The following is a 14,456-nucleotide window of genomic DNA, read 5'->3' as shown; positions in this document are numbered from 1 at the left end:
GGAACAAGTTGTTAAATTAACACCAAAAGAAGTATTTGTTTGGCCAGTTTTAACCATCTAGTTGTGTAGTGATAGGGCAAGGGGTGAATGGATTCAAACTCAAAGACAGAAGGTTTAGATTAGATATCAGGAAGAAATTCTTCACTATGAAGGTGGTGAGACACTGAATCAGGCTGCCCAGAGAAGTCTGGGTTGGATGGAGCTCAGAGTAATCTGGTCTAGTAAAAAGTGTCCTTATCCACATCAGGGAGCTGGAATTAGGTGTTCTTTTAGGGTCCTTTCTACCTAACCCATTCCATGATTCTGTGATCTAAGTGCTCTGAATCACACTTCAATTTGTTCTGAAAAAGCCTAAATTACCAGATAATTATTGTAACACTTTCATTTTTGGTCTTTATTTCTTAAGGATTTTTTGCTGCTTTTATTATGATATGATATGATATTCTAATTGTTTTTATGCAATTGGCTGGTATCCTCTTGATTTGTAAATACTTTGGCAATTTGATTATTTGCATCAAGAACCATGTTGCTCAATTTTTTCAAACCTTTTTTACGTAGTTACTTATCCAGTAAACACATGATTGGGTATACCAATAAATGAATCAGTATTAATTATCAGCACTTTATGATTCAAATTATGCTGCAATGTAAATCCAGCTTTAGGTGGATTTAGCTTTAGGTGCCAATAGCTGTCTGAAAATTAGTTTTTGATTCATACATATCATACTAGATATTAGCCCTGAAGGCATATTGCTATTAATCATGGTATTTTTTTTGTTTGCTTTGAAATAGTAATACAAAGCTTGTAGCATAAAAAGAAAGGCAAACAGGCAGAGAAAGATCTTTTATTCTTTCCTGATCCTCATTCATGTTTGTTGGAAAACTCAAAAGTAGTCTGCCTTCCTCACACAAATTGCCTTTATATTTCTGCCAGGTAGTAGTTCCTTACCTGTCATACAGAATTATTGAGCTTTTTTATTAATACTGAAAAAAACCTTGTCTATGAAACAATGTCAGCCCTTCATTCTCATTTAGGGAGCTACCTGATGATTCAGACAGTGATACAGATCTATTTTGTTTTGCAGTTCATAAAAATTATGATGGGAAAATCATATTTAAATGTAACAGACTTGTCAGAACAGATATCTTTTCACCTCTGTATTACCAAAGTATCTTTCTAAACATGTTTGTGTAAGGAATTTCTTGGCTTCATTTTAATTATAAATTTCAATTGTATCTTTGCCAGGAAGAGATTCAACTTGGTTTCCTATATGCTGGTCTCATTCTAGCACACTTACTTCTCACAAGAGTGTGCTGAGAGTGAAGATTTCTATATTTTAACAAGTCTTTTATCATCCTCTGGAGGGCAGCTAAACTCTATTCTGAGGGAAAAAGCCCAAGCAGCAGTCATAGAAGCCCAAGCAAGCTGTTTGTCAGCAGCTCCCTCCTGCTCCTGCTTGCAGTCTGCAGTGACATACTGGAAGAGTTATTTGGGGATTTTTTCCCATTCTTTTTGCAGTGTGTGTGGCACACAGACACTTCCTACATGCTCACATGCTCTCTGTACACAGTTTTGTTAGTTCAGTGCTAGTTAATGCCAAACCCTGTCCAGAAACACTTCCTCTCATTTCAGATGAGGCTGATCAATGTACTTGCCTAAAACTAGTCCCCAAGCAAATTAAACTGAATTTTAGTACTATTAATCCATGTGCCTGCACAGAATGATAGGTTTGTATCAAAGGTTGCATAAAGCTCTAGTGCAAAGGAACACAGCCACCTGCTCCTGCACCTTCCCATGTGCTGTGTCTGGCGTTCACAGGAACATGCTTGTCTAACCCAGATGGAATTATCCACATTTTTTCTGGGGTTAGTTTTCTTTCAGTTTCTTCACTGAACTGGGTTACAGAGGGATGAATGCTAGACATAACTCATGAAATGTGTAGCTGGGAGCAGAGAGGGTGGAGGTAATGTTTTGCCCCCTCTTATGTAATTTGACCCAGAAGATTCTTGTAAGTAGATGCTGTGCAAAGTATCCAGATTATCCACTGGAATAGAAAAAATACTTTGTGCCTTTCAGACAGTCCCTATCAGCCCTGTAGCTGGCAGCGGGTGACAGACTAAGAACTAGCCTGTAGTCAGTTTCATCCAGATAGGCAATGGGAGGAAAATTACTTGGGATAGCTGTTTCTTTGTCGCGATCTCTGATATTCCTTTTGTTGTTTGTATTCACAGCTCCTGCTCTGGATGTAGACTGGCAGAACAACACTACTTTTGCCTCCTGCAGTACTGACATGTGCATCCATGTATGCAGACTTGGCTGTGATCGTCCCGTTAAAACCTTTCAAGGGCACACAGTAAGTTTAAGAAGTCCAAAATGTTAGCGGTAGAGTCTCAGCAACATGTTAGAATGATAGCAGATGATGGGTTTGCAGACTATGTTCTAGCAGCAAAGGTGTTACACCCCATTGTTTCCCTAAAAGTATATTCCTTGGGAGTGAGTGATTCGCTGCCTGTGAGAAGAGATAAAATGTTCTAAATCGCCATAGGAGGCAACACCTCAGGTTTAAACGGTGAGAGTGTTTCTGGGTGGCATGAGCTGCAGACTAAAGGCACATTCATAAATAAAAGTCTGTTTTCCACTGGCTTAATTTCCTTTACTAAATGAGAGCTATGAATAAGGAGAGAACAGTTTACCTCCAGCCATTGTTCAGTTTTAGAATCAATTTAATCTAATATGATATATTAAATATGTATTTCCCCCGTCTTTTCGTGGTAGTATTTAATGACTGTCAAAGGTTACTTTTTCTAGGTTTCATTTGTGAGAAAAACTGCAATCATTTACTGACCCATAATTCAGATGTTAGCTTCCAGAACTATGCATTTGGAGACCTTTATTTTAGTCTGTGGTTAAACTGATATTTCATGACAGGTTGTACATTCCTAACAATAGACTGGTGCTTTTTATGATTATATGAATTGCACCATTCTGTACATTATCCAAATTTTTACTTCAAATTTATCTATACTTGCTTTTAATTATTACTGAAACATGTGAAATATATAAAGAAAAATTTAAATATTTTCCAGGATTGTTTTCACTGAGACCCTGGGCCAATTTATATTTTTAAGAAAATAGTCTTTCCCTTTTTATAAAACACTTTTTTTCTCTTCACCTATAGCAGTGGAAGAGCATGGTAAACTTACTCATTACCAAGGGGATACACTAAGCTTAGTTAATTGCAAAGTGCTAGAAAGACTGATAGAGAAAGCATCCTAAACTGTTTAATATTCCAGCATGGAATTAATTTACACTTAAACCTCTCTTTGGAGAGACCTGCATTGTTGTAGAGCTACAATATGAAGAATTATCAAGTCCACAAAACAAAACTCCCCACCAGTATCATTATTTTCTGTTGAAAACTTCTATCACCAAGTCTACAGAACATTAATGAAAGAAATGCCCCAGTTTTAAAAAGAAGCTAATGCTGTATCATCAATCTGTCTGGGTTTATTTAAATCCTAGGATGTGACAAAAGGATAGGAGCAACTTTGTGCCAGAACACACATCAGAAGATTGTTGTGTGTATTGTTCACAAGCACAGGATGGTTCCACTCCGAAATGCCACTTAAATAGCATGTTAGGGAGGCAGCAGTGCTTTTGTTCACCCCTAAAAGCACCAGCACTGTAATTTGTGGGTGAACTTGTTCCATGCATAAAACTTGAGTGCCCTCTGCTGAGTGCCCAGTATGATGCAGTAACTGCAATATTTGCTTAATAAAATCACTCTTGATTTCAGAATGAGGTGAATGCAATCAAATGGGACCCATCTGGCATGCTACTAGCATCTTGCTCTGATGACATGACATTAAAGGTAAAACAATTTCCATTCCTGTTTTTCAAGAAGTAAGTTCAAAAAACGATATCTCTTTTTCAGTCTTCTCCAGAATGATGGTAGTGTATCACTTCAAACTCTGCATGAACAGTAGTTTCCATTTTGTCCCATATTTCTTGAAGCAAATCTGAAAGATTGAAGACAGAGAAGCAAACACTGAGGAAATTGAGGCATCCTATCCAAATAAGTGTTACATGACTGATATGCCATTGTCACAAAAAAGTCGTAGTTAAAGTTTAGAATAGTATAGAACTTCAGCAGCCCCAAACCCTTTCTCATTTTTCTTTTTCAGCCACATCAAATGAAGGCTGTCTGTGTAGGAGTAGCTGTATGATGTTATAGCAAAGCCCTCCTGCTGGACTGTTGATTTATGCTGGTTTCTTTAAAAAAGCAAATATCCTAGGAAAGATTTGGTTTTGTGGCTAGAATTGTAGCAGTAATAGTTTCCTTGCAGTATGGTTGTGTTCATTAAGACTCAGATCTCTTTACACTGCTGATTGACACAACTGAAGCTTGGGACGTTTCTAGCATGAAACTGAGACAGCGGCAGAATTTGCAGATGAGACCTAAGAGAATGTCAACGTTATGAATATTTCCTGTTCATAGGTAGACTGACTTCTGCTCTGTCTTTGCCACATACCCACTGAGGTTTTCATCATTCTGGATTCCAGATGTGTTACTGCAGGCTAGTGACAGAGCTGGAAATTTACAGAAAACAGGGGCAAAAGGGAGCAGCTTGCCTGTCACGCTGCCACAAAGCACTATTGCATAACTGTTCTTGCTCTGCTTAAACATCCTGACCCAGTGGTAGCACATTTTTTGGTGCCCAGTTGCATGCTGTGTTTTAAAAACCACCATGGTTCAGTGTTGTTACCAGTTCAAATTCCCGACCACTGAATTTGGCACAAGAGCTAGTGGTTTGCTATCCCTGGCCTCACCTGTTTATAAAAACCTTCAGTGACAGAGATGGCAAATGCTCCAAATTAAGGCAATTCTTCTTCTTCTTCCTTTTCCTTGTAAATCAGTCCTCTCCAGCTTTTTTCTTCTGTATTTTTGGAATTCATGAGCTTTTCCGATAACTTCTTGGAACGTGCTGCCTGTCAACCGTAGAACGTGGCTGAGCTTTGTGTAGCATTCCCAAAAGCAGTCTCAGGCAACACTGATGGGAATTCAGCATAAGAGCATATCATTCTCGTGGACAGACTTACAACAACTGAATTAAATCATTACTAAATTTTCGATACCTGAAACTGACTGACTAAATTTGAGTTATTTTCCCTGCTGTGAATTCCTTCATCTTATTTTCTCAGTTAGATGACAAAAAGAGGTACTAAATTACCTGTCATGTCTATTGAGTGTATTCTTCATCTTACACTGAAGTATTTGGCCATGTAACACTGCAGAAGCAGCTGACTGTCTTCCATCTTCTATACTGTTAAAAACATGAGGGCGACAAATGGAGTTCAGGAGGAAAAGGAAAATTTTACTAGCATAAGAGAAAATTGCTGTGTTCTAAGCAGTTGCTGCAATTTTCTTCTCGTTCTTTAAAATGACTGCTGTTATGACGTATGAATAAAATTCTGGTTAAACTTCTTCAAATAGCTAAACTTCTGTGTGAAAATAGTTATAGGCTCTTGGAAGTACAGCAATTCTTTAGATCTTATCTATTGAATAAATACTATTAAATGTGTAACTCTTCTCCCTGCTGGAGTTGTTTTAATGTATGTGCCAAATTGCTGCATTAATAAATTATATTTATGTGTATTCAGGTGAGTCAATATCTCAAATAAACAAATGGTAAAATGTAGAACTGAAATAATTCAGCTAAGAGATTAATAATGCCATTTTCCTCCTTCATTATTTCTCTTATTCAGATATGGAGTATGAAGCAAGATACCTGTGTACATGATCTTCAGGCTCACAGCAAAGAGATTTACACTATCAAATGGAGCCCTACAGGACCAGGCACCAGCAACCCAAACTCCAACATCATGTTAGCAAGGTAAAAAATGCACCTCTTTTTCTTGCCTGCCAAGAAGAAGGATCATCTTTCTGACATGTAGCCCTACTGTCACTTTGCCATCAGTGTTCCCGCAGACAATTCCACTAAAAAGTATCTGTGTATTTAAGTCAAGAGGATGGATACAAAGGGAAAGGATTCGTGTTTGAAAAAAGAAGGGGAACAAAGAAAAAAAATTGAGTCATGTGGTATTTAACTTTTCAGATGCCATGATAAAATGGTTGTAAATTTGGCATTGCACTTTCACATCCAGCATCTCGTTGTTATAAGTGAAGATCTTGAGGCTGGTGCTCTCAAGATTCAGGCAGCTGGAATTGTTTCTAACTAGGGTCATGCAACTCACCTGGGCAGTTAGAAAAAAATTTTGTAGCCTTCTTAGCTAATAGAGAAAAGCTTGGATAGTCTTTGAAGTTCCACAGTGCAAAATTCTTCTTTGAGCTTAGGAAATACATTTACTTGTAGAGTGCCAATTGATGGTAGTACTGTGGGTTTATCAGATCAACTCATGGCGTGTGCAGTATGGGGAGAAGTTGTATCAAAACTTGTTTATTTTACTCCTTAGTCTGGGACATGGAAGAACCTCACTTTCCTGGAGTTATTCTTTTAATATTATTTTTAATGCAAATTATTTCCTTTGCTTTTCTTCAAGCCCACAGTTTGGCATTTAAAAGAAATGTAGCAAAAATATCACTGAAACAAAGTGAAAAGAACCACAGTTTTAGAGAATTATAAAATGCTAATTAATCAAACAGAGTGAATCCATTAGGAGTAAGAGCTCTCTGGACCTATTTATCCTATTAATGACAATATATATTTGACCTTCCTGAATAACAGGAGGTAGAATCTCAAAAGTGGGAAGCTTGGCCTTCTTATGGCTACATAGAGTATACCTACATGGGCCGTAAGGGTCGTCATACACAAATTTGGTTCTATAGCTGTAGCTCTTAAGATAAAAAACATACAGGCTGTGGTACAATTTAGCTTTTCTGTTTGAAACATTATGTCATGCTTAGCCATGGAAAAAAAAACCCTGTGGTATTCTCTTATAACATGTACAGTATCACAGTGCAAATTGATAAACACCCAAATTATTGCATTCTCGTGTTTTAATGCTTCTTGCAGTGCTTCGTTTGATTCCACGGTTCGGCTGTGGGACGTTGACCGAGGAGTCTGCATCCATACGTTAACAAAGCATCAAGAGCCTGTCTACAGTGTAGCTTTTAGTCCTGATGGAAAATACCTAGCCAGTGGGTCCTTTGACAAATGTGTCCATATATGGAATACTCAGGTACTGTTTTGCCTCATGTAATACACATCTGGTTTAGATGACATATTAATAGCAAAAGCTTAAATGGAAAATGTGTGTACCTAGGTCATGCATGACCTGCCTGCCAGGGTGAACCTGATTGTATTGGCTGGCACAAATCCATGGCAGTTGAGTCACTCAGGTGCAGTGAGGTGACTGCCCAGAACACTTCTGCTCAGTCTGCTTTGTATGCTAAAACAAGTAGCATGCATGAAAATAGGTACGTTGTTTTGGGTCATCAGCTTTGTGAAACAAAGGTGTAGATTAGAAATAAGGGATACTTTTATTTAGTTACAAACTGAGTTCAGCTGTGAATCTGACGCTTCTTGCTTAGATGTTGTGAAGAGGAGCTATAGATACAAAGATGTACAGGCAGGGGACTGGTGATATTCTGGAGAAAAGTGGGACATCATAGTTCCACAGATGTAATTCTACATATTGGTAATTCACAACCTGAAATAGCAACAGACTTTAGAGAAGAACACATCAACCTAACTCCCCAGGCCTTTACTGTTACAGAGTTGACAAAAACAGATGTCTTGAGTCCTACTGTTTCTGGGGGAGCCTGTTGCTCTTCATTGCAAGGACCACTTTCCTAACTGTTTACTAACAAGTTTCCATCGCAATATGGAGGTGGCCATAGCTGGGTGATCGGAATAGCTCCCCCTTTTAACGTAGTGCCACATGACAGAGAAAAGAAGGAGAACTTCTGTGTCCAATGTCTGCATGCTATTTTGCTTTGTAGAGTGGAACTCTAGTACATAGCTACAGAGGCACCGGGGGCATCTTTGAAGTCTGCTGGAATGCTAGAGGAGACAAAGTGGGAGCAAGCGCGTCAGACGGATCGGTAAGGATCATCAAACATTGCAAAGGTTGGGTGGAGATTTCTTTTCTGGGAGCATCAACAAAAAACAGGATACTCTATTTGCCTCCTGGGGACAGAGCTGAAGACAGAGGCAGCTCAAGACACAAATAAGTAGCTCTGTGTACTGTATTTAAAGTGCTCCTGCTTTGAAAGGTTTTGAAAGGAGGTGGTGTTCCTGTCAGAAATGAAGAATGCTTGTGGAATAGGTGAATATTCCTGAAGATGAGAATTACTTTTAAATACATATTTGACAAGAACAGCAATCATGTTGTTTCTATCACTGTCAGCTTTAATGAAGAGTAGATCACAGCAGTCAACTCTGTAACAAACAGTTACCCTGGGGCTTTCAGAGTTTGATTCCACAGAAGAGTATTCCTATTCCTTTGAATAGGAATAACTAAAGGAGGACATTTTCAGCATGATACCCAAATATTTTGTCATGTGGTAAAAGAGAAATATTGTCATCAATACTGATTATTCCTTACTATTTTTTACTGTTAATGTTACTTCTAAAAAAATTCAATTGCAGCCTGATCAGCTTGTGCAGGACACACATGGCTGGCTGGCATAACTACTTTGGAGAGTATTTTTCAACTGGTTTTAACAAAGGGAACGCCTATGACGTGATTCACTTGTTTGAGCTTAGTTGTGCCATCTCAGACAGGGCCATGCCTGGCTCCCAATAGCAGCTCCAAATGGGTACATGTGCGCTGTCATGCTTGCCAAGCCTGCATCTGTTCTGGATAAATTTCAGAAGTGTACATGATATTTAGGCAACTGAATAGATCCCATAATCTTATGAGATGTGCCACCAAAATGTTTGTTTGTTACCCAGTGAAAGCCCAGCTAGGTGTTAAATGTCTGGGTTTCACCTGGGCTGTCTGCCATGTCAGTTTGTCCCTTTACTTGTGTGCCTGTAAACCAGTACTTGAGAGAGGCTGCTTTGAAGGTGGGGAGTGTAACATCCAGCTGGCTGGTCCACCTGTGTACAGGGTGCATTAATGGGGTTTCCACGTCAGCTTCACAAATGGTTCTTAACACGGGGTCTTCTCTCCACAGGTTTGTGTTCTAGATCTGCGGAAGTAAAAGTGAAATGTTTTAGAAGAAATTTCAAATGGACCAGCAGTGAATGTGTGGGGAGAAGCACTCTTCAAAACTATTCTTAACAGCTCCAGAACTGTACAAACTTGAACAAAGTTAGAGTGTACCGTGAAACCGACTCTCCCTGGCCACAGGTGACTTGTATTTTGTCCGTAACCTTCATCAAGGAGTAAAAACGCAGTCACTTCAGAGGGGGAGGGAATGGTTTCCACCTGGAACATTCAGCCTTGGAAGCATGAAGCCACCAGCTAGGCATTGCACTGTTTGGTTTGCATCTGAGAACTTGCTCTGATGGCTGGGGAAAAAAAAAGCTGTGCCAAAAAAATTAATAAAAAGGAAAAAAAAAAGAAAAAAAAAAAAGAAAAATGCTGTGATAAACCAAAAGGGAAAAAAATCCTCCTCCATGCGGTGTTGTATTTTTTCCTTCCAATTTGGACACTACAGTTGCTCTCCCAAAGGACGTTCAAAGACCAGTTTGTACTGATGAAATGCTCAACTTTGTAATCACAACACTTTCTATTTTCTAGACTACTTTTTTTGTTCAGTGGTTTTCTATCAGCTGGAATATTACAGCCTGGAGGATCCCAGGCTTAGGATGAAACTTTTGTTTGCCTTTTTATTTCTCCCTTCCACTCCCAACTTTTCCTTCCTTTTTTTTCTCCTCTTTCTTTTTGTCCCCCCTTTTTTTTTTCTTTTCCCTGTATGCCCATAGTAGATGCAGCCAGGTGGACATGACAATGAAAATTTTTGACAGACTGCTTCTCCTCTCTTCTATAACTTCCTTTTCCTTTCTTTCTCTCCATTTAAAAGAAAAAAAAATCCTCCATGCTTCAGATCTTAGCGTCTCAAGGGCACTTTCAGCAAATTGTGTAATAAGTGCTTTATATAAGAATGCAGTGCTGGGGAAGATTTTTACAGGAGAAAGATGACTTTTAACAGAAAGAACCCAGTGTATTTTTGGAAAAAAAAATATTTTTTATGTTAAACAGTTTTAAAAGCCTAAAATGGCCACAAAATGTAGACCAGTTGTGTAATTCAAGCAAAAAGAATGACACAGAGTCCAGGGAACATGAAAGGCGCAGTATCCTTTTTCTCTTCTCTCTCAGAAAGTGCTGTAAGAAAAAATGGTGTTTGATACAAGAAATACCAGTCATTTACTAAAGTCCTTTTCCAGCAGCCAGCCATTTACATAGTCTCATTCCATTTTTTATGGCTGTTTGGTGATGTAAACTTATTCAAAGAGATTCTGAAGCGTGAGACTATAAATATAGCATTCATTTTCTCTAGTCTATATTTTTGTTTGTTTTCAGTAAGCAGGAGAAATGCTTTTGTATCTTCTTTCCTCTAGAGATAGTTCAGATTTCGACAGAATATGGGTTTGGTTGCCTGTGGCCTTGCGAGGCAGTGCTGTCTTCCTCTGTTCGTTATTCCAGTCAGTCGGTGGGGTTTTACCACCGACTTAATGAGACCAGGTGAACTGAAATACATTGACTGCATCTGTCACTGTTGAAGAATGGACTCTCGCCAAGCTCCTGTCCATCCATGGACCACACACACCAAGAAGAAGGCTCTGCCATTGCAGCGGGTGGTGCTGCTGTCACCACGTGTGTGCTGCATCCTGAAGGGACAGCTCTGGGTCTGCACTTGCAGGCTCACTGTCTGCCCAGACAGGTTTAGCCTCGAGGGTGTCCTCAGTGTGGTGCTCAGAAGACAGTGAATTCATCAGGTTATGACATCATATGTAAGTTCTATCTCAACGTGTAAACCACCGTAAAGTTGTGGGGGTGAAATGATCAGAACAACAACGGAGAGTTTCACTTTGGACAAGATTTCCCATCTACTTTGGACAAGATTTCCTTCCTGCAGCCGTGACACCTGCACAGATGCCAGCTGAAGACTGCGTTACTCTGCGTTAGACTGAGGAAATGACAAATGCAACGCAGGGCACATAGGCAGAGTTTACTGAAAGTGCTGTAAACTAGAAGGCAGCCTTGGGGTGGTGTCAGGCATGACTTAGATCCTCAGAACTGGCTGAGTCATGCAGGTGTCTTCTCTACAGCCTAGGCTAGGATCTGTAGGAGAGAGTAAACAGGCCACAAACCTCTAAACAAATTTAGAACCTTCCTGCCCAAAGTCCCTGTAACACAGCATCTTCCCTTTGGTTTGACCACAGCTGCTGAAGGTGTGATTTGAGCTGAGCAAATCCAGAGCCCTTGCCCTGAACTGGTGGTGCGAGACCTGCTGAGCTCCAGGGCATCGTCGTGGAATCTGAACACCATCTTTCTCTGGAGTTTTCTTCTCTGTATGCTTGCATCTGTAGGGGATGTTAGTCCTTCTAGTGCAACTAGACACTGCCAGCTTCAGCTGCATTTCTTAAAGATACACCTTTGGAAAGGAGAAAAGAACGGAAAGAAGTAACTGCTGAAAAGAATGGAAAGAAGTAACTGCTAGAAGTATTAGTCCTGAGGTGAAAACAGTTATGTGGAATTTTGGTTACTAGTAATAGTTAGGGTTGTTTGTAATTTATCTCAAATAATTGGATGCCAGGCAGTATCAAGGATTATTATATAAAAGTTAAATGCTTTTATGTGCTGGTTTTAGTTTTTTGCACCAAGAGCATGACTGTAGATCACCATGTGGCAGTTTTGCACTCTTTTCTAATAACCACATGTACCTGCTAATTTAAAGTCACTGCTTTTTTTTTTTTTTTTAAAGAGGACTTGCTCAAAGAGTCTTGAACTTGAATACAAAGGCGTAATGTGGTTTTATGAAGTGTTGTTTGGACAATGATTTGATTGCAGTCATTGCATGCAAACGGTTAAATTCCTACCCTGCTTTTTGGTGGCATTTCTGAGCATAACAAGCAGAAGTTGCCATCTGTGGGGGGGCAACACTGATGGGGCTCTGGCCTTGCCTCTGTCCCTTGAGTGACACGTGAATAGGCCAGATCTCAGGATTTGAAGAGATTGATTTGCTCAGTGCTCCATGACTGGCTGGCTCCACAGCCCATGTTTCATAGTTGTTCCTAGGATAGCTACTGTGGATAACAGGGCAGTGTCTGTGACGCCTGTTCCTTTTTTATCATTTTTTAAATTTGTCAGAACACCACTTTGCTTGCCTACATGGGGGTAAGAAGCCAAGAGAAACAAAATTTGAGTGTCACTTGGTTTGCAAAGCTCATGTGTGAGAGAGGCTGCTGCTCCAGAAAGTTTTCTATATGGACCATCAGAGTTACAAGCAGTATATGTGAGGAGCTAAGAAAATTCACTTTTCTTACCTTCCACAAAATCCCAAAGACTGGGAAGATGCTGTAGTAGATAGTTTTCAACTGAAATGAGAGCTGTTAAGGAAGGCAGGAGGTGTAGTTGCAAAGGTTAATCTTAACCTAAGGATGTGGTTTCTTCAGGACATGAACAGTGCGGGGAGAGAGCCTTTTCCAGGCTGTAGTTCAAGGTGGATGTCTCAGCCTAGACCTGCAGCACTGAGCTTCCGGGAGCTCCTGGGAGCTCCTGGGAGCTCTCCCTCCCCTCCAGCAGCGGCGCCATTCCCAAGCTGGCAGAGCCTCTCCGTGACTCCCCTGCAACAGAACTGCACAAAGCAACAGCCCAGGGCACTTCGTAAGATTTCTTCCTAGAATTTTGTTTATAGTTCTTTGTAACAGAAGAGAAATGGAAAAACCTAAGTGACCAAACAGGATTGTGAAACCATCCAGAGACTTGCTGGATTTTTATTATTGCTGGCTGTCTGGAACGGGCCTGGGAGTGAAAAAAACCCAGTTTCTGAAAAACCACTATATTCTGTGGGTTAGAAGGATACTGAATCTTTTATGTAGAAAACACTGGGTCCCTTATGGGGCAATAAAGGGCCTGACTTACAGGGTTATACACACATTAACCCCATGCTACATCTTAGAAATCTCCTTTTAATTTGTTAAAAAAAAAAAGAAAAAATAGCTAATTTTAGAGCCAAGTGAAGTGCACTTTGTCAAATGTAAGGGTCTGCTTTGTTTTTGGGTTTCTTTTTCTTTTTCCCTTTTTAATTTTTCCTCCTTTTTTTTTTTTCCTCTTACTGCCTTTTTAAAAGATGTGGTTCTTTGTCAATTGCAGAAATGTTCTTTCAGCCACTCACTGAAATTCTGAATTCTGGCTTCTGCAGTTTTTATTGTCTGTGTCAGACTTGCAGCCAGACTTGGTTCTCATTTAAGCATTTCCCAGGTTCTGTTGAAACATCAACCCCTATTTTGTTTCTCCCCCACCCACACTTTCTTCAAATTCACCTTGTGTATTGTAGCTCATTTGTTTTAAGGAGAGAATCAACAGATCATATTCAGTGTCTTGAATAAATTGCTATATTTTGATATTAGAGAATTCTGTGCGTGTTGTTCCTTATTCTTTCTGGCTGTTTTGCATCCTGCGCGTAAGAGCTGGGGTTGAGTGACTAGAATTGTGATGTGGTGTCACAACTTAAGTTGTGATGTGGTGTCACTGGCCTGTGGATATTTAAAGACCTTGACCATGGGTTCAAGGATTTTGTAATACACAGGGCATGGACGCTTTAGCCTCTATTTTTCTTTACTCTATTACAGATTCCTACAAACACCACAACTCACCATTAGCAAGTACACGTATAATAAAGCAAATATATATATATGTGTGTGTATTTATAGCTATTACAGAGTAGTATCTGCAGCATTGGTATAGCAGCAATCACTGATACAGCAGCAATAAATTTATAGCAACAACAAATATAGCAGCACCCAATAGTAGTAGCACTTAAGTGTGTGTGTATATGTATGTATATATATATATATATATATATATATATATATATATATATATATATATATAAATTACAGGTTACAACTAAGTTGTTACTACTGAAGCGAACTTGGCAGCAATACAACAGCAGACACACTTAGGATAGGTTAATTACACGTGTAGATTAGACACCAAGCTGTAGATCTCAGAAGGGGCCCAGCCATCCCAGAGGTGGGAGGATAAAACAGGCCAGCCCCAGATTTGGGCTGAGTGAGGGAGCAGTAGAACAACAGGCATGATGTCCCTTCAGATACAATCAATGTCACAGAGTTTGGAGTCAGCAAGGCTTCCCCAACAATGGTCCAAGATCTTGCAGACCTGTGTAGGAAAGGGACAAGAATATGCAGTGCAGGAAGAGAAAGAGAAGCTGATTTGGATAGAGAATCATCTCTGTCATAGAGACATAAGAGGGTACAGGACTTTGAGCAGACAGTGAATGCAGTTAATTTCTGTT

General features: G+C 39.7%; 1 protein-coding gene across 2 annotated transcripts in view; it reads left to right on the top strand.

The window, feature by feature from the left end:
• Positions 1-13,552, top strand: part of TBL1X (transducin beta like 1 X-linked) — a 193,331-nt gene extending 179,779 nt beyond the window's left edge. For both annotated transcript variants that reach the window (XM_068180102.1, XM_068180101.1), the window contains 6 exons: positions 2,233-2,354; positions 3,798-3,872; positions 5,768-5,895; positions 7,036-7,201; positions 7,965-8,066; positions 9,144-13,552. In XM_068180102.1, the coding sequence (XP_068036203.1) occupies positions 2,233-2,354; positions 3,798-3,872; positions 5,768-5,895; positions 7,036-7,201; positions 7,965-8,066; positions 9,144-9,170 (620 nt within the window). In that variant the 3' untranslated portion in view covers positions 9,171-13,552. The remainder of the gene's footprint in view (positions 1-2,232; positions 2,355-3,797; positions 3,873-5,767; positions 5,896-7,035; positions 7,202-7,964; positions 8,067-9,143) is intronic.
• The last annotated feature ends 904 nt before the right edge of the window (positions 13,553-14,456 follow it).

This window comes from Anomalospiza imberbis, chromosome 2 (genome assembly GCF_031753505.1).
Source record: "Anomalospiza imberbis isolate Cuckoo-Finch-1a 21T00152 chromosome 2, ASM3175350v1, whole genome shotgun sequence".
NCBI classification, from domain to species: Eukaryota; Metazoa; Chordata; class Aves; order Passeriformes; family Viduidae; genus Anomalospiza; species Anomalospiza imberbis.
Note: the sequence above shows the minus strand (reverse complement) of the source record. Positions and strands in the feature narration are given on the sequence as shown.